General features: G+C 42.4%; 1 protein-coding gene and 1 pseudogene across 4 annotated transcripts in view; one reads left to right on the forward strand and one right to left on the reverse strand.

Annotated features, from left to right (window-relative positions):
* Nucleotides 1–23,878, forward strand: part of LONP2 (lon peptidase 2, peroxisomal) — a 105,242-nt gene extending 81,364 nt beyond the window's left edge. For all 4 annotated transcript variants that reach the window (XM_032255627.1, XM_032255629.1, XM_032255628.1 and 1 more), the window contains 4 exons: nt 6,930–7,072; nt 18,719–18,926; nt 19,324–19,514; nt 23,606–23,878. In XM_032255627.1, the coding sequence (XP_032111518.1) occupies nt 6,930–7,072; nt 18,719–18,926; nt 19,324–19,514; nt 23,606–23,827 (764 nt within the window). In that variant the 3' untranslated portion in view covers nt 23,828–23,878. The remainder of the gene's footprint in view (nt 1–6,929; nt 7,073–18,718; nt 18,927–19,323; nt 19,515–23,605) is intronic.
* On the reverse strand, nt 7,072–7,745 carry LOC116534895 (annotated as a pseudogene).
* Nucleotides 23,879–24,072: the final 194 nt, after the last annotated feature.

Genomic DNA, 24,072 nt, shown 5'->3' on the forward strand with positions numbered 1-24,072 from the left:
TGGGACGGAGTTTCGCTCTTGTTACCCAGGCTGGAGTGCAATGGCGCGATCTCGGCTCACTGCAACCTCCGCCTCCCGGGTTCAGGCAATTCTCCTTCCTCAGCCTCCTGAGTAGCTGGGATTACAGGCACGCGCCACCATGCCCAGCTAATTTTTTGTATTTTTAGTAGAGACGGGGTTTCACCATGTTGACCAGGATGGTCTAGATCTCTTGACCTCGTGATCCACCCACCTCGGCCTCCCACAGTGCTGGGATTACAGGCTTGAGCCACCACGCCCGGCCTATTCTACTCATTTTATATTTCCATGTCCTTTCTTTCAACCTCTATTTAATAGCACCTTATTACTTTTTTTTGAGATGGAATCTCACACTGCCACCTAAGCTGGAGTGCATTGGTGTGATCACAGCTCATTGCAACTTCCACCTCCCAGGCTCAAGTGATTTTCCTGCCTGTGTCTCAAGTAGCTTGGATTACAGGCAGCCACCACCATGTCCAGCTAGTTTTTCTGTTTTCAGCAGAGATGGGGTTTCACCATGTTGGCCAGGCTGGTCTCGAACTCCCGACCTCAGGTGGTCTGCCTGCCATGGCCTCCCAAAGTGCTAGAATTACAGGCATGAGCCACCACACCTGGCTGTACTTTATTACTTTCAAGTATATGCTTCAAAATAATTTGTAAAGATTTTAATAGGTAGCATTTATATGAAATAGAAAAGTAATATGTAGTATAGCATAGAGCAGAGTCTTGAGTCTTGATATCCTTTTTTTTCTTATATATATTTAACTTATGTGATTCCCAGCAGTTGTGTGATTGGTCAGAGCCTTGTCTGTGGGATGCTGGGTAGAATTAGATTGTAGAGAGCACTTTGTCTTCGTGTAATAGAAGGGTTTGGGGTAAGAATATGTGAGTCATAGAAATCTGTATAGGAAAAGTTACTCCAAAAAGTGAGCCATCAGGATCTGGGAGAATTTGCTACAGGAAAATTTTCTAAAAAAGAAAAAAAGTCCAGGCACAGTGGCTTACACCTGTAACTCCAGCACTTTGAGAGGCCAAGGCAGGAGGATTCCCTGAGCCCAGGAGTTCAAGACCAACCTGGCCAGCATGATAAAACCCCATGTCTACTAAAAATAAAAAAAATTGGCCAGGTGTGGTGGTACACACCTTAATCCCAGCTACTTGGAAGGCTGAGGCATTAGAATCTCATGAACCCAGGAGGCAGAGGTTGCAGTGAGCTGAGATCATGCCACTAGGCTCCAGTCTGGGCGACACCACCAGACTCTCTCAAAAAAAAAGTGGAAGGAGGGGAGCAGGAGCCAATAAATAATTTAGTATCTCTCATCTGTACATACCAAGGCTTTTTTGATGATTATTAAATTCTCCCAGCAACTCTCTGAGGGTACTGTAATTCTGGTTTTGCTGATTAGAAAACCAGATAAAAAGAGGTAAAATCACTTTGTTCACATAGGTGGGAATTCAGAGTCAGGACTGGAGACAATGATTTGCTATTTAATATCTCATGTGATGTTAATCTCATAACTCAGGGCATAACTCTTTTACTGTTTTGGACTATATCATTTCATATATGATAAAGTCACTGTAGTTCTCCCCTCACCTGCAGCTTGACTTTCTGCAGTTTTAGTTACCTGTGATCAACCATTGTCCAAAAATATTAAATGGAAATTTATAGAAATAATTCATAAGTTTTAAATTGTGCACTATTCTGGGCACTGTGAGGAAATGTCAAGCCATCCTGCTCTGTGCGGCCTGGGATGGGAAGCCTCCCTTTGTCCAGCATATCCACGCTATATGACTCGCACTCCCTTAGCCACTCAGCAGCCGTCTCATTTACCAGATCAACTGTCTTGGTATCAGGGTGTTTGTGTTCAAGTAACCCTTCCTTTACTTAATAATGGACCCAAAGCCAAAAGCAGTGATGCTGGCATTCTGGGTCTATTTTATTAGTATTGTTGTAAATCTCTTACTTTGCTTAATTTATAAATCGAACATCATAAGTTCATATCTATAGGGAAAAATAGTATAATAAAAAAATTGAACATCATAAGTACGTATCTAATGGTTCTGAACTATCCTGCATTTCAGGCATCCACCACGGGTCTAGAAATGTATCCCCTGTGGAGAAGGGGAGACTACTGCATATGTAAAAATCACCCCGTATGAAATGTTATATCCTCCTCTTGCCCCAGCTTAACCTTGTTTTGAAAGAATTTTCCTGGCCGGGAACGGTGGCTCACCCCTGTAATCCAAGCACTTTGGAGGCCAAGGCGGGCAGATCACCTGAGGTCAGGAGTTCAAGACCAACCTGACCAACATGGTGAAACCCCGTCTTAAAAAAAAAAAAAAAAGAAAGAAAGAATTTTCTCACATTACTTGAAAACACTTAGGAAACCATTTTTAGTGACTATAGTATTTTACCAGTTAGGTGTGTCATGGTTTACTTAACCATGTTCCTAATGTTGGGTGCTTACATTGTATTAAGTTTTGCTCTTAGGTGTAGTGCTGCGATGGGTAACTCTGCACAAATTCTTGCCTGTACCTTTGTGTATTTCCCTAAGGATAGATTGCTGCAAAAAAAAAAAAAAAAAAAAAGTCACTGAGTCTGAGACTGTAAATATTTATTAAGAAATCATTCTGTCTGTTTCCATGTTGCTTTCCTGAAAGATTGAACGAGTTTATACTTCTGTAAGCAACAGTGTTTGAGAAGATATCTTTTCTTTCTTTAACACTGACCTTTGTCATTTCTTAAACTTTACTAGTTATTTTGGTAACCAGCTTATTTTTATAATTTGAATTTCTTTGCTTCTCAGTGAAGTAATAGTTTCTTTTGTATGAGTATATTTGTTAAGAACCACTGTTTTAGTCCAAAAGAAAGGTATATAAGAAGAGAACTGCACAATTCCAGTAGGAAGAACTTGGGGTCAGGGATACATTGGAGAACTGATACATTGGAAGGTTGAACTTTTTGTTGTTCTTGTTTTCCCCTGGCCTTAAAAGGTCCATATTGCTTGAATGTTGCAATCTTGGGCAAGGTTAGCAATTAATCCTAGGGACTCTGCTGTCTTCCTGGTGCTGGGAGAGAACATGGTACAAGGGCTGAGTGCTTGAATGCTTGCACATAGGACCTAGAAGGTGCAGATATAACGGGGGGTTTGTTCCTTGAGTGATGTCTTTGTGAGATGATATTTTGCTTCTTGTTTGTTTGTTTTAATGAGGAATCAAAGTGAGTATTCTAGGAAGACCGAGTGTTTCCCTACTTTCACTTTGCATTACATGCAATCCAGGGGGTGAGTCAGAATCCAGTGCTATCTTGACTCTCCCATTTGGCCGGCACCATTTTTTTGACTGGAGCCTTAGTTTTCTGTCATATATTCTAATGATGGAACATTTTGAAGTGCAGATTATTTTTCAGTTTATTGATTTTTTAAATAACACAACTGCTGTACCTAAATTGCCATCTTTTATATTATAAGGTGTAGTTGCATTAGAAATAGCTCTCCCAGCCCCACTCCACCAGTGCTCAAAACACTGAACCCAGTACTACACTTGGAAAAGGACTGGACGTCCTAAAGCATTGGTTACCTAATTGTGGATTGACTTTCACCCCCTGAGCTTTACTTCCTCCTGTGATCGTGAAATACAGGCCGGCGACAGTAATTAGATCTCAGAAAAGCTTGTCACAAAGCACCACAGACTGGAGAAACTTGTAAGCTCCTTTTGCATTGGCTGAAGTTTTCGAGTACCACTGCCTGGCATCTGTATAGTAACCTGAGACAGGTAGTGCTTTTCTTCTGTGCATTAATTTTAATTAAGTAATGACACCTGCCTTCTTTTCCACTCTGAGATCTGCATGTAGCTAAACTGATAGGCTGAGTGCTTTCCCACCTTTGATCGTTGATACTACTTAGAATACACTAGAAAAAGAGCAGCAAGCAGAAAATCGTCCATTTCCACAAGCTGCTGACTAACCTGGAATTGCTAGATTTTGTGAAGCAAATGAATGCTGTGAAAGAAGTCAGAAAGTGCATTGGAACCAAATCATTTTCTGAGTACAAAAAAAAAAAAAAAAAAGAAAGATCAGGGAAGACATCCGAAGACATGGTCAGGCTGAACCTTTTTAAGACCAAGTGATGTTACAGAGGTACAATTATGAGAATATATATAACTCAAGACTTACATATATGATACAATACCGCATTGTTCTTTGCAGTCTACAAAGGATTTTCTTTTTAATTCTCACAACTATTCTGCAGAGAGAGGTAGTGAGAGGTTTAACGCTTTGCTCAACATAATTTGTTGTTACATAGCCATCCACGGGCAGAAAATCTGAACTGTTGTGTTTTCTCTCCTGTGTCATTCATGATTTCAGTCCTGAAGAGGAGCCCACTGGAACCCAGCAGGAGAGTAGAGTGGGAGGTTCCCTTACCCAAAAGTTCACAGAAGTATCACTGAGTGACACTCAGGATGTCTCCAGTTATTGTTAGCATTTAAAGTTAGGTTCATCTCTATGAGGTCTGAGAAAATACAAAAATAAAATAAGGGCCTACTAGTATTAAACATATTCAGTAATCACTTTTGAAAGGAAAAGAGTTAGTGGAAAAAGTGGAAGAACCATAGCAAAACTAAAATAAATATATGTAGATATATTGCCAGGTGCAGTGGCTTATGCCTGTAATCCCAGCACTTTGGGAGGCTGAGGCAGCCGGACCACTTGAGGTCAGGAGTTCAAGACCAGCCTGGCCAACATGGTGAAACCCCTTCTTTACTAAAAATACAAACATTAGGCCAGGCGCGGTGGTTCATGCCTGTAATCCCCATACTTTGGAAGACTGAGGTGGGCAGATCACCTGAGGTCAGGAGTTCGAGACCAGCCTGGCCAACATGGTGAAATCCCATCTCCACTAAAAATGCAAAAATTAGCCTGGCACAGTGGCACATGCCTGTAGTCCCAGCTACTCGGGAGGCTGAGGCAGGAGAATCACTTGAACCCAGGCAGCAGAGGTTGCAGTGAGCCAAGATTGTGCCACTGCACTCCAGCCTGGATGGAGCGAGACTCCATCTTAAAAAAAAAAATACAAACATTAGCTAGGCGTGGTGTCACGTGCCTGTAGTCCCAGCTACTCGGGAGGCTGAGGCAGGAGAATCACTCGAACCCAGGAGGCAGAGGTTGCAGTGAGCAGAGACTGCACCACTGCACTGCAGCCTGGACAACAGAGGAAGACTCTGTCTCGTAAAATATAGATAGATAGACAGACATTGTTAGATAACTGCGTAATTATTATATGCATGTGTTGATAAACAAAGCAATCACTTTCAGAAGAAATCGTGTGTTTAAAAAGATAATAAAAGAAAGATTTTAAAACACTTTATGAGACAAGAAGCTAGAATAATTATGGCAAATTAAAAGAAAAAGCCAGGAGTGAGACCGAATACAGCCACGTATTTCCTGCATTTTTAAAACTTGTACTCCCTATTTTAGGTTTGTAGCCACAAATTATGTAATATCTTTCTTTACTTGAACTGGAATTACAAAGACTGATACAGAAGGTGGTCCGATAAGTCGATTGGGTCCTGCTCCTTATATGTCTAGGCCCAAACCAAAATGAGTCAATATTTGGACAATATATCAGCCATCTAGGTCTTACAGGCAGATAAAGGAGATGGTCAGTTATTACAGAGATTTCAAACCAGGTTTTATATTCTCTTACCCTGGCACTGCCAGTTATATTTATTTATTGGAAAATGATAACCTTAGAGTTAAGCTATATGCTTACAAGAGGCGCTGCTTATATGGGTTTTGTCATGTTCAGGTTACGTTGTCCATTAGAAAACAGGACACCTGACTGGGTGCAGCAACTCATGCCTGTAACTCCAGCACTTTGGGAGGCCAGCGGGGAGGATCACTCGAGCCTAGGAGGCCGAGGCTTCAGTGAGCTATGTTCACACCACTGCGTTAGACCCTGTCTTAAAAAAAAAAAAAAAAAAAAGAGAGAGATAGGGAGAGAGAAAGACGGAAAGGAAGGAAAGACAGAGACAGAGAAAAAGAAAGAAAATGAGAGAAAGGGAAAGACAGGAAGAGGGAGAGAGGTAGGGAGGGAGGAAGAGAAAACAGAATACCTGATTAGACTCTACTGAAGAGGAAATTGAAAAGTTTGTCAGCCAGGCACAGTGGCTTACACCTGCAATCCCAACACTTTGGGAGGCCCAGGCGGCGGATCACGAGGTCTGGAGTTCAAGATCAGCCTGGCAAACATGGTAAAAAACCCCGTCTCTACTAAAAATACGAAAATTAGCCAGGCGTGGTGGCAAGCGCCTATAGTTCCAGCTACTCAGGAGGCTAAGGCAGAAGAATCGCTTGAACCCAGAGGGCAGAGGTTGCAGTGAGCTGAGATCAGGCCAGTGCACTCCAGCCTGGGCCACAGAGCGAGACTTTGTCTAAAAAATAAAAAAAAGAAAGAAAAGTTTGTCACAAGCCCTGAGTTATGCAGATCTAACAGAGAATTGTTAGATCAGAGAATGCAAAGTAACCTACTGCATTTAACCCTTCAGTCTTTGGCCTCTATAGGCCATTAAGTCAAATAGTGCTGGGAATTGTTCTTGACTTAAGAATATAATGGTCAAAAAGGACAGGCAAAGTTGTTTCCCCTCTGAACTTACACTTTAATGGGTACAATAAGCAAGTAAAAGTAATTGAACAAGGCAATTGCAAATACCACCCTCAGTGAGCTCTTGAAAGACAAATGCTTTCACCTACATTCCACAGATACATAGGTGAATGTTTGTGCCTTGATAAATGCATTAAAGGTGACTGACTTTTGAGGTCCACTGGGCTTTTGTTTGATATTTACTGCTAGTGAATTTTCAAACCTCCAGATCTCTTAGAACTTCTAAATACGTTTTTTTTTTTTTTTTAGTTTGCAGAGAACACATCTTGGAAGATGAAAAACCTGAATCTATCAGTGACACTGCTGAATTGGCCCTACCTCCTGAAATGCCGATTTTGATTGATTTCCATGCTCTGAAAGACATCCTTGGACCCCCGATGTATGAAATGGAGGTGATCAATTTTTTTTTTTTTTTTTTTTGCTCCAGTAAATGAAAGGAACACTTAATTGAGGCCCCAGTGCCATGGGGCCTGGGCAGGAGGCTGCCCTTTGGGGAAGGAAAAGCCTTATTTGACCTTTTTGGGGTACAGTTTGTTGGTGTGGTTGTACTTGCAGCAGTTGACAGCACAGGGGCGCAGGCAAGCATAGCACTTGCAGCCGATCATCTTGTCGAAGTTGTATATCTGGGCCAGCTGGCGGAGGGAAGGCTCCATGATGCCACCTCGCAGGCGTAGCATCAGGTGCAGGGTGGACTCTTTCTGAATGTTGCAGTCTAAGAGAGTGTGGCCATCCTCCAGCTGTTTGCTCTCAAATATCAGACACTGCTGGTCAGGTAGAATGCCTTACTTGTCTCGGATATTGACTTTGACATTTTCAGTGGCGTCACTGGGCTCGACCTCAAGGGCCGTGGTCTTGCCTGTGAGGGTCTTCACAAAGATCCACATCTCTGCATCTGCGGCTTGGCCATTCTCGCTGCATTCTTGTTTTTTTTGTTGGTACCCACTGGTTTACTCAGGTGGTTGCTTAACAGAGAAATAGAATTGAGTGTTTCCAGAGGCTGAATTTTGCCTTAAGATGGAAATTCTTTTTCTGTATGGTATTGCGTTTTAGTGCTTAATGTGATAATATGACTTGCTGGGAGCCAGAGATCCCAGCCATATCCTCTTTTAGAACCCTAGTCTCATTTTATTCTCCACCATTCAGTTCCATTTTAAGAACAATGCCTCTGACTCTTCTCCTTAGAAAAATTCCGTATTCCTATGTGGACTTTAATGAGGGATTTGTTTGAGCTATCAAGGGCTTGAGGGAAGAGGCGGGGAATCAACCTGATACAGGTCTAAAAACATGAACATAGCTCAGCTTCAGACTGAGATGATAGCTGGTGCAGACCAGATGACGTCTTTCAGGAACCTGTTGCTCCATTGTTAATAGTTCCTTTAGGGTTAAGCCCACATGCAGGTCTAGCCCTATTTTCATCTTTCTCTCATAACTATACCTCATAGCAGAAAGCCTGGGCACCAAGACTGAGTTGAAGCAGCTGATAGAAATAGGTGGCATTATGAAATAATGTATAGGGTACTTAGACGAGCTTTCATAGGTTGGTGACTATAAAAATGTTTGTATTATACTACTGCATTTAGCTTTATCATCACCTCCTTATCAGTTTAAGAATATTTTCAGAAAATAAATCTGATAAATTATGCAGAAGATAATCTCCCTTTCTAACATTTGAAATCATTACTAGCGGATACAGTTTTCCTCAAGCTCTTAACAACCCAGGAGACAAGAAATAGCCCCCAAGCCCATCTTGTTCATCCATTTAAACTCTAATCTGGTCATTAAAGCTAATGAGCCTCTCTACAGAGCTCTCAGTTGCAAGAATAGAACTTGTTTACTCTTGACAGTAAATCTGGACTTGAACAACAGAATCAGAAGCATTGTTTTGATTATTTGAATTCTTAAGATATCATGGATTTGAATTTTGAAGTGTTCAAAGAACTTGAGCAGAACTTTGTTGGTTGAGAAAGTGAACAAAACCTGGTTTCTTTTCCTGGGAGAATCCAGTGACTTTGTGAGTGAAGACGCAAATACGTTTTGACTCCTGCATGGCCGATGGCTTTTTTCTTTAGACTTTCCAGAAACGTACATTCCAACAGTTATTTGAGGATTTAAACTAGAGCAACAAATAAAGACAAAAGATTAATGCATGTCTTTGTTGTATATACCCCTCTCTCCAAGCCATTTCTGCTGATGTTAAGTTTGGAAGCATCGCTGACATTCCTGGAACATTTGCAAAGAAAGAGCGAAGAGAACAGAAATGAGAAATTTTGTCAACACTGCTTACCAGCTCTCTTTGTTAGTATAGGAGAGCCTTAATTTCCTTGTAGCATGTGAGCTTTATATAAGAACACTTTTACCAACATGAGTCTGCAGAAAGACTCCAGTAGCCATTTTGTCTTTTATAAATAGCATCTTTGAATGGAAGATGTGGTGTCTGAGTGTTGGGAACATTTTGTTCTTTTTTTTTTATACTTGAAAGTGAGAACTTACCCTGTAAGCCTGGAGTGTGTCTCCACCTATAGTGGTCTGATGACCACCAGCCCCAAATTACTTAACTACACAGCCTACCTCTGGTTTTGCATCTATAAAATTAAGATTTATGTAACGTTTCTTTCTTGTCCATGAGGGCCATCACTGTGTTAGGAGTCTTCCATTTTACATACAGGGAAAATTTTTTAAGAGATTAAATCAATAGTACAAATTCACATAAGGTGCTGTTGGTAGAGTTGGGATTCAGACTCAGATCAGCTTATTCTAAGACCATTACTCTTTGTACTCTTCTACAGTAACCTGTCAGGCCAAGATAATCCCTGCCCTTGGCTGCTAAAAGAGAATGGCAGTTATTGATGTATTGGAGTTTTTTAAAAAGGCGTCTGCTCTACATCAGATGCTCATTTATATTCTTACCAACTCTCCTGCTCTGTTTTGGAATGGGAGAGGCTGGGCTCAATTTCCTGACCACTCCCATTTTTTTTATCTGTTAGGTATCAGGTACTGTGCAAGGCCCTCCACAAGTGATCATTTAATCCTCACTCGTGGTTGTCTTTCCAATAACAGTTGAGAGAGAAGACACAACTTATGCCAGAAATGAGATTTGGTTTTAGACTTGATCCACTCCAAACCTAGTGCTCCGTTTATTACTGTAGAAAAACAGCACAGGCAACCTGAGCAGGGCCCCTGTTCTTTGCAGAAAGCTCGTAAGCGGCGAGTCTTCTTTACTTCTTTGTGCTTTCCTAGGCAAAGAATCTGGAGACAGAGGTTAAACTGGGAATATTGGAATACATGTCGAGATGTTCCCAAAATGTTATAGGATACCTTTCGTTTGTTTTTTACTTTTTATTTTTTGAGATGGGGTCTCACTCTGTCACCTATGTTGGAATGCAGTGGCATGATCATAGCTTACTGCAGCCTCCACCTCCTGGGCTCAAGCTGTTCTCCCACCTCAGCCTCCTGAGTAACTGGGACCACAGGCATATGCTACCATAACTAGCTAATTTTTCTGTATTTTTTGTAGAGATAGGGTTTCACCATGTTGCCCCAGGCTGGTCTCAAACTCCTGAGCTCAAGCCATCCACCTGCCTCAGCCTCCCAGAGTGCTGGAATTACAGGCGTGAGCCACCACACCCAGCCGATACCTTTTTTTGTCTAAATGTCTGTATTCTCCCTTAAGGTAAAAGTCTAGTGTCTGTGGCTTCTTCCAGAAAGAGTTTCATGTATTTAATAAATACCTATTAAGGACCTAACATGTGCTACTGGCAACATAGTAGTAAACAGGCAAGGTATGACGTCTGCCTTCATAGATCCTACTTTAATGCAGGAAAAAATAGACAAGTAAACAAATAATCACAAATGGAAGTTAATGCTGTACAGAAAACAAACAGGGTGGTACTGACGTAGACAGACAGTAACTACTCTAGCTGTATCTGAGGTCTGCTTTAGAGGTAGAAGTAGACATGCTGATGGTTAACATTTAGGGAATGAAGGAAACAGTTATCAAAAGGGACTTACAGGTTTCTAGCCAGAGTCACAGGGTATGTGTGTAGTAGTGCCGTTTACTGAGATGGGGAAGACTGGGGGAGGGAGATGGGGAGGGAGTGTTGCAAAGAAAACGGAGAGCTCTTTTGAACACGTTAAGGTTGAAATATCTAGGCTTGGCACAGTGGCTCACGCCTGTAATCCCAACACTTTGGGAGGCTGATGCAGGTGGACTGCTTGAGTCCAGGAGTTCAAGACCAGCCTGGGTGACACAGCAAAATTCCTTCTCTATAAAAAAATACAAAAATTAGCTGGACGTGGTGGCTCATGCCTGTAATCACAACTACGTGGGAGACTTAGGTGGGAGGATCTCTTGAGCCTGGGAGACGGAGGTTGCAGTGAACTGAGATCACGCCACTGTACTCCAGCCTGCAGTCAGCCAAGATCACACCACTGCACTCCAGCCTGGGAGACAGAACAAGACCCTGTCTCAAAAAAAGAAAAAAGTTTGAAATATCTGCGATGCATAGGAGTAGAGACATTTAGACATTCAGATCTATTGCCCAAGGAGAGACCCAAGCTGGAAACATAGATGATAGAGTTGTCAGAAAATAGAGGATATTTAGAGCCCCCAAAATTGAGGCTTTGATATCACCTAAGAAAAAAGTATACATAATAAAGAGCAGGTAGTCTAGAAGCAAGCCCTGAAGAACAACATTATTTAGGGATCATATAAAGAGAAGAGGAGCCAACAAAGAAGTCAGGAAAAACAGAAAGGGACTGGGAAGGAACAAGCCATCAGGGAAGAGGAAAACCAGGATGCTGTGCTGCCACAGAGACAGAGGAGAATATTTCAAGAAAGAGGGGACATCAGAATGTGTGTACTATTTGAGAGATCAGAGAAGATAAAGGTCAGAAATAATGTGTATTGGATTTGATGGCATGAAGGTTGTTGGTGACCTTGGAAGACAGATTTCACAAGGAAGGAGTGGTAGATATTGGAGTATGTTGGAGTGGATGGTAGATATTGGAGTATGCTGAAGAGAGAATGGGGGGCAAGGAAGTAGAATTAGTGTGTAGGCAGCTCTTTACAAGTTTGCGAACAATTGCAGAGAAATGAGGCAGCTAGAAGAGAATATGGCTGTCAAAGGGAGAATGTTTTCAAAGTAGTAGCTGCTGCTAAGAGTAATCCAGTAGAGAGAACAGGACTGATGTTGAAGGACAGAGCAGTGGTACAATGGAAACGAAATCTCCAGGAAAGTGAGAGTGGGTGCCAGCCAAAGCACGAGGGAGGAAATGCCTTGTGATGAGAGAAGGGATACTTTTTTCAGGGTATTATGAAGAAAGGGACAAGAATATTGAGTTATTTGTAAGGAAAATATTATAATGATGGGGCAAAGGTATGTGAACTCCATAAGAGAGGAGTAAAACTAGGGCAGAGCTGCTATATGATGGAGACATGCTAGAGTTCATGGCTTGAGTACAGGCGAGTAGAAGGATAAGAAATGATGGTCAGGGGTTTCTGTTGGTGATAAGTACCTGGAAGAGGGCGGCTCCAGATTCTACATGAGCATCATGTCTTCACTGAGGACACACAGGGTGGTAGCAGGGGCTGGGGCAGAGAGGAAGAGCAGAGTCTAGAGTCTTCGTGAATGTTGGAGACAGTGAGGACAGAGTCAGGATGGTAAAGCCAGCCAAATTTTGTACATATTTAATAACCTTAAACCACCGCTTACTTTTACTTTCATCCAAGATAAATCTACAAGAATTATTAATGTCAAAAAATGTTACTGACCTAGCAAACTGGCAATTGGGAAGAAAGGCAAGAAGGCACACTTTTATTAATGAATAAGATCTCTTTAGAATTCTCTAAACAGGTTGAAAAATGGTGTATTGGTTCATTCTCGCATTCCTATAAGGAATACCTGAGACCATGCACAGTGGCTCACGCCTGTAATCCCAGCACTTTGAGAGGACAAGGTGGACAGATTCCTTGAACCCAGGAGTTCAAGACCAGCTTAGGCAGCAAACTGAGACCTGGTCTCTACAGAAAATCGTCCGGGAGGCTGAGGTGAGAGGATCACCTGAGCCCAGAAGGTTGAGGCTGCAGTGAGCTATGATCACACCACTGCACTCCAGCCTGGGTGACAGAGTGAAGACTCTGTATCAAAAAAAAAAAAAAAAAAAAAAAAAAAAAACTACCTGAGACTGGCTAGAGGTTTAATTAGCTCACAGTTCTGCAGGCTCTGCAGGAAGCATAGCTCCAGCATCAGCTTCTGTGGATGCCTCAGGAAACTTACAGTCTTGGCAGAAAGTGAAGGGGGAGCAGGCATATCACGTGGCCAGAGCAGGAGCAAGAGTGCGGGCGGGGAGGTGCCACACACTTTTCAACAGCCACCTCCTACTGGAACTCACTATGGCAAGGACAGTACCAAGGGGATGGTGCTAAAGCATTCATGAGAAATTTGCCCCCATGACCCAGCACCCCCCACCAGGCCCCACCTCCAACACTGGAGATTATAGTTCAACTTAAGATTTGGTGAGGACACAGATCCAAACCATATCAAATGGGTTCCAGGAACTTAGTCTAGATTTCAAATTTAGGAACAGTATCAGAGAGATAGAGAGTATCAAAACATACAAAGTTTCAAAACACATAAAGTTTCCTACAGAAACAAGATTAAGTGCGTGTTTTAAAAATAAAATAAAGATTACTACAATAAAAAAAGGTAGGAGGAGCAGGAATGGGTGCAGGTGTCCCCAGGAAGCCTAGGTGTGGCTCACACTGCTTGTGCTATCACGGTGAGACTCAGAACTGCCCCAGATCCGAGGAGGGCCACGTGAGTAGGTGGGCTTGAGCACCTGCTCAGTCCCTGGCTGTGCCCTTTTACTCTCACTGGGAGACAGAATCCTGAGTGTTCTGCTTCAGGGAGCCTGCATGGAAAGAGTAGGTCACTCAGGAAATCAGGATGTTTTTAGGGAAAGGAATGGACATTAGGCACCCACAAAGGGACAGATGACCAGTATACCTGGTTGGGGACAGGATTCTGTCATTTGATTACTCTTGACTCTTTCATGTTTTCAGGTAGTCCCCCACCTCATATAAAAGCCTCAGTGTTAGCTTCTGACCTTGCTGTGTGAAAAGCCCTTGTCTAAAGGTTATTGCCCTGAGAAAATAATAAAAGGAAGAAGGGGATAGAAATGGAAACATTTTAAAGCCTCCTGAATAGAATGCATCCAGAGGCAAATTCCAGGAGATTCTATCATCATACTTGCCTTTCAAGCAAACAAAATCAGTCGCTAGAACTGAGAAAGAGTATAAACACCAACTGAATGCCTCAATCAATCATGGTAGTGAATTACTTCTCTGTCCCTCCATATAAACCTGCCATGCCAGCTGTTGAAGGCAGTACTGATGCTGCATATTCAGTCTGGTCCAAGGCCCTGGCAGGACTCCGTTGTGTCAAGAAATGGCCCTACCAGAAGGATCAGAGAGCAGCAGCTGGTTCTCAGCAATGCAAGTGTCAGGCCAGGCTGGGGCTGCTTAATGCTGCTTAGGAGATGACAGTGGTGGACCCCAGCACCTCTCCAAGGGATGTAGAATCCTCTCTTTCCTTGTTTGAATGCTACTGAAACAAATCCACAACTAGAAAAATATTCATGAATTTAAGGCTTGGGATCTCAGTACCAAGACTTTAAAGAGTTTGCCAGATAGATGGCTTCTGTGGTGACAGCCAAGGCAGGAGCATTCAGAATGCTCTATGAGCTATAAAAGAAACCAGTTGATGGTAAGAACACCACTATAGAGCAACCTGCACACCACAGCAATTTGATAGCTCAGGTTCTGTGTCTCTTGTGGCACCATGCTTATAAAACTCTTCATATCTCCATTCCTCAGCATCTGCTGGCCCTTTTCTGCCCAGCACACTCCTCATATTTTAAGACTCAGCCTTTCCTGTGACACCTGTGCCTTCTCTTCAGACAGGGAGGGACCCTTGCCTCTTCAGATCTCCCGTGGATGAAAGCATTTCATAGATAGCTTGTTGCTCCCCAGACTGGAGTGTAATTGCTCCTGTGTCTGATGCCCTTATGTAGCCTCTCAGTGCTGGGAAGTATTTATGCATATGTCCCTGTGGCCTGTAACAGAGTCTGTATCAGGATGCTTGGTAAAGGATTGTTGAATGAATGTAAAATCTGTGTCCCTCCGATGGATCTATATGCATTGGTCTAGGCTTGGAAAGGTCACAAAGAGTTGTGCATACTTAAGATTTCAATCAAATATCACTATTTTTAGTTAATCAAGAGGGAAGAGTAGTGTGAAATTGGCAACGATTAGATACTCCAAATGCTCTTTAAAAGCTAATAGCATTGACGTATTAAGAATGCAGTCATACGTTAGAAGACACATTCTATTATTAGGTTTTTACTTAAATATTTTAAATAATTCCTTAATCTGTATATTTACCTTATTGATAGAATTATTTTAGAAGAAATTGATCGTTTCATGGATCAAGATTTATTAGACATAGAAGGAAACTGAATCATAACAGTTGTACGGGTGGGAAATTGAGCAACAAAAACGACCTTGAGATACCCACATTCCACTTTGGCATCTAGTGGGGAAAACATTCTAGACTTCAAGCCTAGGCCTGTCTTGGCTAATGTAACTGATGACTCCACAAACCAGTCATGGGAATAGAAGCTGATAGGAAAGTACTGGTGGATGAACATCATATTGAAATTATGTTGAGTCACTTATTTGCTATAAAACACAAATTGTTTTGTGTAAAGGGGTTAAGATGCTGGAAAACTGTGTCTGCATTCAAGAGCAAAAAAGCAGCATGTATCTTATCCTATATTCCTATTTACTTGTACTTCATCATTTCTGAAGGAGAAATACATAGAAGCCAGATGCTTGATTTAAAAATCAGTTAAATCAGTTAGTTTCAAAACACACGTCCTTAAAGAATATGGCTCCAAGTCCAAGCATTAAAAGTCCTTTGCTTCTTAGATAACTACTGTTAGCCTTGATCAGAGATTCCAGGTTTGATAGTAACTTCAGTTCCCCCTCCACTCCCCCCGCCATGTATGTTGATGTTAAGTTACACAGATTTGGCATTACTCCCATTTTCATGTTAATATCAGAACATTTGTTATCAAGTCAGGATAGTAATTGTGAGCCTAGATGCTCTAGGATTGGCCATATGTAGTTATCTACACCACCCACCCTTCCAATTAACAATTTACCAGTTGCTTCCACCCAAAGTACCAAGACTCTCCAGCAAATGGGGAATGTTGGAAACTGGCTTGGCTTCTTTGAGCAACATGGTAATCAATAAGAATCTTGGCCAGGCATGGCAACTCATTCCTGCAATCCCAGAACTTTGGGAGGCCAAGGTGGGAAGATCGCTTGAGGCCAGGAGTTCAAGACCAGCCTGAGCAACATTGTGAAACCCCATCTCTACAAAAAATTTAAAAATGAGCTGGACATGGTCCTGGATGCCTGTAGTCCCAGCTACTCGAGAGCTGAGGTAAGAGGGAAGCAGTTGCATTGAGCCAGGATTGCGCCACTGCACTCCAGCCTGGGTGACAGAGTGAGACTCTGCCAGCCAGTGAGACTCTGTCTCAAAACAAACAAAACAACAATCTGGCTGGGTGCGGTCACTCACCCCTGTAATCCCAACAATATGGGAGGATGAGGCAGGTAGATCACTTGAGGCCAGGAATTTGAGACCAGCCTGGCCAACATGGTGAAACCCATCTCTACTACAAATACAAAAATTAGCCGGGCATGGTGGTGTGTGCCTGTAATCCCAGCTATTTGGGAGGCTGAGGCAAGAGAATTGCTTGAATCGGGAAGCAGAGGTTACAGTGAGCTGAAATCATGCCTCTGCACTCTAGCCTGGGCCGCAGAGCAAGACTCCGTCTCAAAAAAAAAAAAAAAACCAACAACAAGAATCTTACTACTGCTTCTTCGGGGATACTTTTGGTACTGTTTTGACAAATGAATTTTGAGGATTCAAATACTATAAGAAAGAGGTTATTCTTGGTAGAGCTAACAAGATTGTACCAAATGACATTTTGCGTTAAATTAAACATAATTCAGTCATCCAGCCCTAGAAAGGAGCCTGAATGATGTCTAATTTGGGTGGCAAATTCCTACCCAATTAGATGTGTCATTCAGGTATAGAGAATTGATTTTATATTAGAAAAAACAAACCTTGTGAACAGTTTTATAAATAACGATTTCACTGTTTTCCTTAAGTACTACTCATCTCTTGCATATAGAACTTTTGTATCTTTTTCCTCAAGTTAGTATAGAACAGGGCAAGTGGCAAAGCTCAAGAGAAGTGTGACCTGAGGTGCATGCTGTCAGCTCAGTGATGCTGGAGTTTGGCCTCTCAGATCTTTAACCTGGCAAATGTAGTTAATTAGGATTACTTTTTTAAATGTATATTTACTACTGAAAGTAACTGCTTGGCCAGGTGCAGTGGCCGACGTCTGTAATCCCAGCGCTTTGGGAGGCCGCATGCCTGTAATCTCAGCTACTTGGAGGCTGAGACAGGAGAATCGCTTGAACCTGGGAGGCGGAGGTTACAGTGAGCTGTGATTGTGACATTGCACTCCAGCCTGGGTGACAGGACAAGACTCAAAAAAAAAGGGAAAGAAGCACCCAATAGTTTCAATGGATGCCACACAATTTTGGAGTAAATTTTACAATCAGGATTTTCACTGTCCAACACCCTTAGAAAAAGAGGCAACCCAGCCCTGTACCCAGAAAATCAGGCTGTAGACTGCTGTTCCTTAGTGAGGTCAACTCTCAGTAGAAAAATGTTTGGATTGGTGCTTAGTTGGCCTGTGGTGTTCAGTTCCTCTAACATGAGTAATTTCTGTTGGATAGGAAATTTTGAAGCTCAAAGGGTACATACAATGAGAGTTAACATTGCTGATTTTCCTCTGTTACTTTTTATGTTTTCATAACTTGGATGTGTTAGCCTATGGCCCATGACCTATGCTACTAATCTCAGGTGACAACATGTTCAATTTAAGATGGCAGGCGGTACAGTGAAACTCTCATCCTATGGGAAAGAACCTAGGATGTTTATTATGTAGTATAGTCTCTGCAGCAATAACAGAGAAAATTAAAGGTAAGCTGTGGAAAAGTAAAATCCAGAGTTTCTAATATAACTCTTCTTTTCAAATAAATAAATAAGACACAGGGTCTCACCATGTTGCCTAGCATGGTCTCGAACTCCTGGGCTCAAGCAGTCCTCCCGCCTCAGCCTCCCAAAGTGCTGGGATTACAGGCATAAGCCATCGTGCTTGGCCAGGCTCACTCTTCTTAAAGGTCTGCTAATAAGAGGGTTTCTACTTCTTGAAACAAACTCATGATTACCAAAAAGAAGCTGGGTTCTGAAGTATATATAAATATGCAGCTCAGTAGACTGAGTGCAGTGGCTAGTACCTGTAATCCCAGCACTTTGGGAGGCTGCGGCAGGCAGATCACTTGAGGTCAGGAGTTTGAGACCAGCATGGCCAACATGGCAAGACCACATCGCTACAAAAAAAATACAAAAATTAGCTGGACATGGTGGCCTGTACGCACCTGTAGTACCAGCTACTTGGGAGGCAGAAGGGGAATCACTTGAAGCCGGGAGGCAGAGGTTGCAGTGACCTGAAGTTGTGTCACTGCACTCCAGCCTGGGCAATGGAATGAGACTCTGATACATATATCTATATATCAGCCTAATAAAGATATTTAGATAAAACTATTAGGTATATTCCTTGAAAACTAGGGCATGTGTAACTAGATCTGGTTCATAAAAAGCAAAGTTATTTACTTATATTTTAAGGTAAAATTGCTTCTGATAAATGTCAAAGAGGAAGTTTAGGTCTGTCTTCTGAGAGTAAGTACTGAATATGACTCAGAATTATGTTAGGTAACAAGAACGTTGAGGTAAATGGCTTAAGTCCTCTATGGAATAAGCAGACTCTTGCAGTCACCTGAAAATATTTTGACAGTTGCCAGCCCGACTCTGATCATTTTTCCTCTTTCTTTCAAGGTATCTCAGCGTTTGAGTCAGCCAGGAGTGGCGATAGGCTTGGCTTGGACTCCCTTAGGTGGAGAAATCATGTTCGTGGAGGCGAGTCGAATGGATGGCGAGGGCCAATTAACTCTGACCGGCCAGCTTGGGGACGTGATGAAGGAGTCTGCTCACCTCGCTATCAGCTGGCTCCGCAGCAATGCAAAGAAGTACCAGCTGACCAACGGTAGGGACCTGCACCCGTCCAGGCAGGCATGACCCAGGAGGCAGCTCCATTCCATGGCGGAGACTGGCATGAGCTCGAGACTGTCAGTTACGCATCTAGCGAAGTACACACCTTTGCTTTTGAACCCCTATGGAAATTGTAGTTCCCATTTCAGGACTGTTTGGCTAGTGCCGGAACTCGAACCTAATTCAAAAGGTTTATTTTGTTTTAATCTGACTTAGAGTAGAATGGAACTCTCCTTCTAGACCCTCACTAAAATTGTACTGTCCACTAATGTTTTGAAGGATTCATTTACCCAAAACATGCATTTTTGTGATTTTTTTTTTTTTTTTTTTTTAGATTAAAAAAAAAATAGGTTTAGTTTTTCTGCATTAAAGTCCTTTTTTCCTTTTTAAAGCTTTTGGAAGTTTTGATCTTCTTGACAACACAGACATCCATCTGCACTTCCCAGCTGGAGCTGTCACAAAAGATGGACCATCTGCTGGAGTTACCATAGTAACCTGTCTCGCCTCACTTTTTAGTGGGCGGCTGGTGCGTTCAGATGTGGCCATGACTGGAGAAATTACACTGAGAGGTCTTGTTCTTCCAGTAAGTATGAAAAAAACCAATTTATATGGGTTTTATTTTTATTTAATTTTTAAAAATTAATACTGTTTTTAAACTTAAATAGGGGTTGCCTTCTATCAAAACCTTGGTTTTAAGTATATGTTAAATTTTTATACCTGTAACTAATTCATATTTTAAAATTTTGATCAAATAAAAGGCACACTGACAATTTTTCATTTTCCCTTTTCTCTCTCTTTTTTTTTTTTTAAATATGTCTCACTATGTTTTCCAGGCTGGAGTGCAGTGGTGTGATCGTAGCTCACTATAGTCTCTAACTCCTGGGCTCAAGTGGTCCTCCTATCTGTCTCCCAAATAGCTGGGGCTATAGGAGCATGCTACCATGCTCAGCTAATTGTTTTTTTATTTTGTGTAGATACAGGGTCTCTCTGTGCTGCCCAGGCTTGTCTCCAACTCCAGGCTTCATGCAGTCCTCTTGTCTCCACCTCCCAAAGTGCTGGGATTACAGGTGTGAACCGCCACACTCAGCCCACATTTTCCCTTCTAAGAAGACTTGCTAAGGGAAAAAAATATTAGCGTGGTCATCAGAAATATCAGTAGTTCACATGAAGATTTGAGGCCTTGTTCAACTTGACAAATTGTTAAAGATACAGCACATGCGCAAAATAGGATAGTAGCTGTTTTTAAACTTTAAGCTCAATTTGAAGTTTCTTTGAGACCTCCTGTCCCCCTACGGAAACCTTTGCTAGTATAGAATGGAAACTGTAATAAAGATTAACCGTATCTAATGGCTATGTTTTGAAAAGATTCTATACATGTGGGGTCTTGAGGCTCCAGAACATATTCTGAACTGCTTATAAAAATATTGCTTTAAAATGCACAGAACTTGAGAGATTAAGTTATTAGTTGCCAGTATTAGCCTACAACAGACATATTAGACTACATCTTAGTCCACAACAAAATTTTGGCAGTTTCATAGCAAGGTTAGGCAAAAAAAGAAATAGTCTTTTATTTTTTGTAAGATGGAGTCTCACTGTTGCCCAGGCTGGAGTGCAGTGGCATGATCTCGGCCCACTGCAACCTGTCTCCCAAGTTGAAGTGATTCTCCTGCCTCAGTATCTGAAGTAGCTGGGATTACAAGCATGCCCCCACCACCATGCCCGGATAATTTTTTTGAATTTTTAGTAGAGACGGGGTTTCACCATGTTGGCCAGGCTGGTCCCAAACTCCTGACCTCGGGTGATCCGCCTGCCTCAGCCTCCCAAAGTGCTGGGATTACAGGTGTGAGCCACCGCACCCAGCTGAAAAATAGTCTTTTTTTTTTTTTTTCCAAGAAAGTCCTTATTTTATGAAGTAATGGTGAAAGTAGATCATAGAATGGTCAATTAAGATCACTGTAAATGCTCTGTTTCCTGTTAAAATGTAATTCAGCCGTAAAGTAAGAAAGTCACATTCTGAACTCATTACATATTTGTAGATCTATACTCAAAGGGAATGGGTGACCTCCTTTCTTCACCTTTCCCGGGAACTCTTGCATTTCAGGTGGCCTAGGGATGTCCACTAGCTGTGCTACTAAACGGAAATGGGCAGGTGCTTATTGACCGTAAACTGTCCTTCAGTGTCCTGATTCAAGATGGTAGCCTAAGCAAGGAGTAAAAGGGAATAAAGTCTAATACCCCAAAAGGAGTGGGGTCATCAGCGGACAGTTCAGACAATTGCTGGGAAGATGAAAGTGTCCTGGCTGATGAAACAGAATTGGAGGTAGAGACAGTCTTCCCAGCAGAAGAAATCTGGGATAAGTGCTGGTGGGTCAGAGCCAGAAGGTGCATACCAAGAAAGCAGGAATGGGATGTGAAATGGAAACATCTGGGAATTTACTGAAAATCTCCATAGAACAAATGGATTTTCTACTTGGTCCTCTCAGAGCAAATCGTAGCCCAAGTAAAGGTTTCCGCAGCCTCAGCAGAGGAGAGCCACAGTGGTATGGAGTACGCCTCAACTCCAGACTATTACAAGAGGCAGGACAGAAGGCCGCAGCACTTGAAAGAAAGGCCTGCCAAGGCTGGGCAAAACCTCCTTCAATTCCTTGACATAATACAGGTAAAAAAAGAAAAAAAGCTCCTTCGAGAACAGAGGACAAGACGGAGCTTTGAGATTTAAAAGTGGTCAAGGAATTACTCAGGAAAAACTCCAGTGAAAAACAATTTGTTCCAACAATTGTTAGAAATCCAACATCTAAATGGAGTTGTAACAAACAGGAAAATGGAATGGAACAAATTATCCAAGAAATAATTGAACATTTCCTAGAAGTTAAGGTATCTTCAGATTGAAAGGACTGTTACTAACCAGGAAAAACATTTCATCTTCTTGACTTATCACTGAAGGTAAAGCGGCCTCATCACTGACAGTGTATGTGCAATACCTTCAAAACTGTAAGGGAAAATGGGCTGGGTGTGGTCGCTCACACCTGTAATCTCAGAACTTTCAAAGGCTAAACAGGAGGATAGCTTGAGTCCGGGAGTTCAAGCCCAGCCTGGGAAATACAGTAAGACTTCATCTCTACAAAAAATTGTTTTAAAAATAGTAATGAGACTGGGTGTAGTGGCTCATGCCTGTAATCCCAGCACTTTGGGACGCTGAGGTGGGCAGATCACTTGAGGTCAGGAGTTTGAGACCAGCCTGACCAACATGATGAAACCCTGTTTGTATTTTGTAAAAATACAAAAAATTAGCTAGATGTGGTGCCACATGCCTGTAATCCCAACTACTCGGGATGCTGAGGCAGGAGAATCACTTGAATCTGGGAGGCGGAAGTTGCCGTGAGCCAAAATCGTGCCAGCCTGGGCAACAAAGCGAGATTATCTCAAAAAGAAAAAAGTAACAAAAACTGTGAGAGGACATGATTTGAAATCTAGTTTTGTATACATAGCCTTACTGTTAATCAAGTGTGAAAGTAAAATATTTTCAAACATGCAAGGAATCAGTTCCTCTTACACTCTTTTAAAGAAGGTACTTTGAAGGTGTACTTTAGCAGCATGAACAAGAAAACCTTGAAAGAAGATGCCAGTGGGGCAGGAAGGCCTGGAGCAGCCAGTCTTGATGGGAGCAGATGCTTAGAGGGCTCCCAAAGGGGCTTGCGGATGCTGGGTGCTGTGATTGAGAGCAGTATTTGTGAGCAATTGCTGCGCAACACATTACCCCAAAGCAAGAATACTTCATACTCGCCAAGTTCCTTTGGGCCAGGAATTCAGGAGAGGCTGAGCTGGGTTCCTCTGACGCAGAGTCTCTCAGCTTACAGTCTAGGTTCCAGCCAGGCTGCAGTCATCTGAAGGCTGACAGGCTGGAGGAGCTGCTTCCATGATGGTTGACTCATGGAACTGGCAAATTGGTCCTGGTTGGTGGCAGGAGGCCCTAGTTCCTTACCTGATGGGCCTGCCCATAGGCTGCTTGAGTGACTCAGACATGATGACTCACCACCTCCAGGGCAGGTGATCAAGAGAGATCCAGACAGCAGCTCTCATTTTGTGTGACTCAGCCATGGAGATCATACAGCATCACTTCCACCACACTGTTTCTTACCGAGTCACAAAACCTGGCCCACATTCAAGCGGGGGACCATTATAGACATGTTTTAAAGCCACCATAGGAGCCTATTTTGGGGATATGTTTTCTTCATTAACCAGCACAGAGATTCTGGCTTTAAATCTGTAGAGACGGAAGTAACCCCAGCATACAGCTAAGCTCTGCAGGAGCAGTGCTTATGGTCAGAATCATGTGCTGCTGCTTCAGACCAACCTTAAGACGGTTGTGATTCCACATGGAATGCCAACGTCTACTTTGACAGCATGTATAAAAAGACTCATTGACAGAAGAGGTGGTCGTACCTATCAACCATTTAGAATCCCCCTATCAGAGTCTTTAATATAACACCAATTGAAACATTACAAAAGTTTACTACTTTTTCCTGGCTTTCCTAGCTCATAGTGTAACAAAACGGAAGATGATCTGGCCGTTTTAAAATAGTGGTGGTTAAATTCAGTGAAAGAAAGGTGGGTCCGAGTTTCTTTCAGCTGAAGGTGATCATTAACCCTGAGAACTGTTTTCTCTCCGCACAGGTGGGTGGAATTAAAGACAAAGTGCTGGCCGCACACAGAGCAGGACTGAAGCAAGTCATTATTCCTCGGAGAAACGAAAAAGACCTTGAGGGAGTCCCGGGCAACGTACGACAGGATTTAAGTTTTGTCACAGCAAGCTGCCTGGATGAGGTTCTTAATGCAGCTTTTGATGGTGGCTTTACTGTCAAACCCAGACCTGGTCTCTTAAATAGCAAACTGTAGGCCCATATCTCAACTTTGTAGAATTTTAAGTTATGAAGTACTCAGAGGTACTGACACAGTTGATTTATTCACACCATTAGGGGTATGCAAGATGTCCCTGTTTCGTAACAGGGACATAATCACAACAGTAGTGAACCACAAGTAGTGGCTAATGTTTAGTATAGGAATAGAAGATGTTGATTGCCGGACATGGTGGCTCACGCCTGTAATCTCAGCACTTTGGGAGGCCAAGGCAGGTGGATCAC

This window comes from Sapajus apella, unplaced genomic scaffold (genome assembly GCF_009761245.1).
Source record: "Sapajus apella isolate SASKATOON/1434 unplaced genomic scaffold, GSC_monkey_1.0 scaffold90, whole genome shotgun sequence".
NCBI lineage: Eukaryota > Metazoa > Chordata > Mammalia > Primates > Cebidae > Sapajus > Sapajus apella.